The sequence below is a fragment of the Nematolebias whitei genome, chromosome 8 (genome assembly GCF_014905685.2).
Source record: "Nematolebias whitei isolate Nwh7 chromosome 8, NemWhi1, whole genome shotgun sequence".
NCBI classification, from domain to species: Eukaryota; Metazoa; Chordata; class Actinopteri; order Cyprinodontiformes; family Rivulidae; genus Nematolebias; species Nematolebias whitei.
The window spans coordinates 1,757,190-1,760,965 of record NC_056505.1 but is presented as its reverse complement, the minus strand read 5'-3'; the positions used below and the strand labels follow the sequence as shown (position 1 = coordinate 1,760,965).

General features: G+C 46.4%; 1 protein-coding gene across 1 annotated transcript in view; it reads left to right on the top strand.

Moving 5' to 3' along the window:
• Window positions 1–1,561: 1,561 nt before the first annotated feature.
• mapk1 (mitogen-activated protein kinase 1) overlaps window positions 1,562–3,776 on the top strand; it is a 24,582-nt gene continuing 22,367 nt past the window's right edge. The window contains exon 1 of the mRNA XM_037680807.1: window positions 1,562–1,868. Coding sequence (XP_037536735.1) covers window positions 1,723–1,868 — 146 coding nt within the window. The 5' untranslated portion in view covers window positions 1,562–1,722. The remainder of the gene's footprint in view (window positions 1,869–3,776) is intronic.

Below are 3,776 nucleotides of genomic sequence, written 5' to 3'. Positions count from 1 at the left end.
GACGATGGACCTGCTGCCTCCACAGCTGGACGATGGACCTGCTGCCTCCACAGCTGGACGCTGGACCTGCTGCCTCCACAGCTGGACGATGGAGATGAGGATCATAAACATGAGGCTGAATCATCAAATAAGGACAGATAATCTCTTTTCTTTTCTGTACTTCTGTTTATTCCAAACAACAGAGGAAATATCAAAATGGAGATGAGCAACTCTTAACAAAAAGTACTACATCTGAAGTTCGATTTTGCAAGTATACTTTAAGTTAAGTATAAGTATATCAAGTATACTACACACCATACTTGTAGTGTACTAGAAAATATACTGATTTAATACTTGCTTGGACTAAATTGGGACATTTTTATACTATGTTTAAAAATATCAAATAAAGTTTATAAAAGTAAACTTCAAGCACACCTCCTTATTTTTAGTGTAAAATAAGTATACTTGCAGTACACTTAAATAAACTTCTTTTGGTAACACTTCTTTCTGGGTGCCAAATGTCCTCAAAAACTCAGTGTATTGTTTTAAATAATAATATTCAAGTAAATACATGAATAATAAAAGTTTACTCGATTATCTAGAAAAATACTGACTTGCTTTAGTATTTTGTGTTATGTTTCTAACTGACAGAGAACTTTACTAAATGTTTTTTATGTGAATGTTGCTGTAAAGTCCTGAGACAGCTGTTGTGATTTGGTGCTTAATAATTAAACCGAATTGAATTGAGGATGAATTTAATGAACATAAATCATATTTAAAATACATGCAGTTTGCTTAAAAATAAGATTTAGACTTAAGTGTCAATTATTTATGAAACGTTTGTCTCAGTTTAATTTGCAAACCTGTTAATGTTGCACATGAGAGACGTCAGAATGGCGCACTCGTTTATTGTCAGCCGGAAAATGACCCGGTTGAAAGTCACGAAACAGGAGCTTCACTCTTATTTCGCGAGTAAAGCGTCCCCCGCCGGCGGGAGGAGGTCACACATCCGATGGGGGATATCAATTCAGCGTGGACTAGGTTTATTACGACACTGAGAGCTGACAAAAGAAATGTGCAATGGAGATTTCAAGAATACTAAAATCATCCCCTGGCTTCCCACGCCTTCTGCTCCGCTCCTGTTTCCTGGAACATCTTGTAAAAAGATCTGAAGCGCTCGACCTTTGACCTCTCTAAGTGGCTTCAAACATCTGTGAAGTTCATGCAGATGTTCCTGTCTTTAGTTTTTTTACACGGCCTTACAATCTAGCTGTTTTTTGTTAAATCTTTCTTTTAAATACCATTTTATATTTTCTCTCGTTATTCTCAGTTTGTACACTTCCTTTATGAAAGTTTGTTGTCTTTGTTTGTCTTCATTCTTGGTTGAAACCAGGTCTCTCTGTGAGTCCCGGGGCTCAATGGGACTAACCTGTAGAAATAAAGGTTGAATGAAACAAAAAAACGCTGCTTGAAAGAGTACAAACTCCGCCCACGCGTTGAGCCTTTCTGTCAACCGGATCGCAAATGGAGCGCAGCCCAGCCGTCACGTGACCCCTCCGTTATTTCCTGCAGCGCCGCCGCCGCCTCCCCGCCCGCCTCAGCCTAGCAGCGGTGTGGTCGCTTCGAGCGGACCGGAAAGAGAAGCAGCCCTCCAGACCTCCTCAAGGCCTCCCTGAAGCTCCGCGCGGCCGCTCCAGACCCCTCGTCTCGTGCGCATCGATCCCCGGTAGAAGCCGAACCGTGATGGCGACAGCTGCGGCGCCTGCCCCCGCTGGCTCCGGCCCCAGCCCCGGCCCGGGCACCGAGCTGGTCCGCGGGCAGGCCTTCGACGTCGGGCCTCGGTACAGCAACCTGTCCTACATCGGGGAGGGCGCCTACGGGATGGTGTGGTGAGTTCACAGCCTCCGGGTTCGGGTCCGACTCGGTTCAGAGTGCGGTTTTGCTCAACGCGCCGTCAGCTAACTCTTTATTTAGTTTTGTTTTTTGACACGTAGCTGAAGATCAGCTGGAGGGAGCAGGACCCAGCTGCTAAAGTTTAGCTACTTTATGTCTCCAAGACCACGGAACTCACTTTGAGCTGATTTTACAGATTTACAGAAAAACAACCGAGTCTTTGAACTAACCCTTTAATTCATGGAGGGTAAAACAGCAGCAGCAACAACAACAACAACAACAACGTGACGTCACACCCAGCACATCAGCAGCCACCAGGTCTCCGTTAATCCTGGGTGGTTCCACCTTGTGTCAGATTATATGATGGAGCAGTGATTTTACTTACAATAGTGAAGTGATGGACTTTGTGGAGTTTTACCAACTTCAGACCAAACAACAAACAGAACAAACCACTGGATTGTCTCTACCTGGAGACAGGTACAGTTAAGAAGCCTCACCTCACTGTGCTAATGGAACACAGGAGAAAAGTCCAAGTGTCGCCTCTGGAAACTCCTCACAAAACTTTTTACAACTACAGGATCTAAAGTTGATGACAGGTCCGCTGGTGGGGAATGGAAGGTGATGTCCTCCTCCTGCAGCTCCTCTGTGCAGCATCACAACAGAGCACCTGCACAATAACGAACACACAAAGCATGACTCATGGCCCTCACCCTGATGGTAGCTAAGTGCTTCTAAAAACTGGTCATGACCCACAGAACAACCATACAAGGACCCTCACCAGTACATACTGTGAGAACTGATCAACACAGGACACCATCTCCTCTGTGGTCCACACTGCTCTCACCCACCTGCAGCAGAAGAACTCCTACGTCCGTATGCTCTTTGTGGACTTCACGTCTACCTTCAACACCATGATCCCCCAAACCCTGATGGACAAACTACTCGCACCAGGACTAAGTCCCTCCATTTGCAACTGGGTCCTAGACTTTTTATCAAAGAGCCCACAGTTAGTGAGGATCCACAACCTCTCCTACTCCACCATAACCCTCAGCACTGGCTCTCCTCAGGGATGTGTGTTGAGCCCCCTCCTGTTCACTCTGCTCACGTATGATTGTGCAGCTACCCATCCAGGCTGTCACATTGTAAAGTTTGCAGATGATACAGCGGTGGTGGGATGCATCACAAACAATGATGAGTCCAGCTACAGGCAGGAGGTGGAACACCTGGAGAGCTGGTGCAAAGAGAATAACCTTCACATCAATGTGAAGAAGACAAAGGAGATGATTGTGGACTTCAGAAGGAACAAAAACACCTACACCCCCCTGAATATAAGAGGATCTGCAGTGGAAGTGGTCTCCAGCTACAAGAACTTGGGTGTGCACCTGAACAACAACCTCAGCTGGAGCAACAACACCACCAGCCTGATGAAGAAAGCTCATCAGAGACTCTACTTCCTCAGACGGCTGAGGCGAGCTGGTCTGGAAGCTCAGTCCTCACCTCCTTCTACAGGTGTGCAGTGGAGAGCATCCTGTGCTCCAGCATCAACGTGTGGCATGGAGGCTGCACAGCTGCAGAAAGAAAAGCTTTGCAGAGAGTGGTGAAGGCTGCACAGAAGATGTTGGAGTCAGCCTCCCCACCATCACAGACATCTACACCTCCAGATGCAGGAAGAGGGCCACCTGCATCATGAAGGACCCCACCCACCCAGCACACACACTTTTTGCCCCACTCCCCTCAGGAAGGAGGTTGAGGAGCATTAAGTGTAGAACCACTAGACTGAGGAACAGCTTCTACCCTGAGGCTGTTAGACTCATGAATCTCTAACTAGAATAATCACTGTGAAAAATCACATCATGTTGCTGCTGATCTGTTTCATGCTGCTGCTGATCTGTTTCATGCTGCTG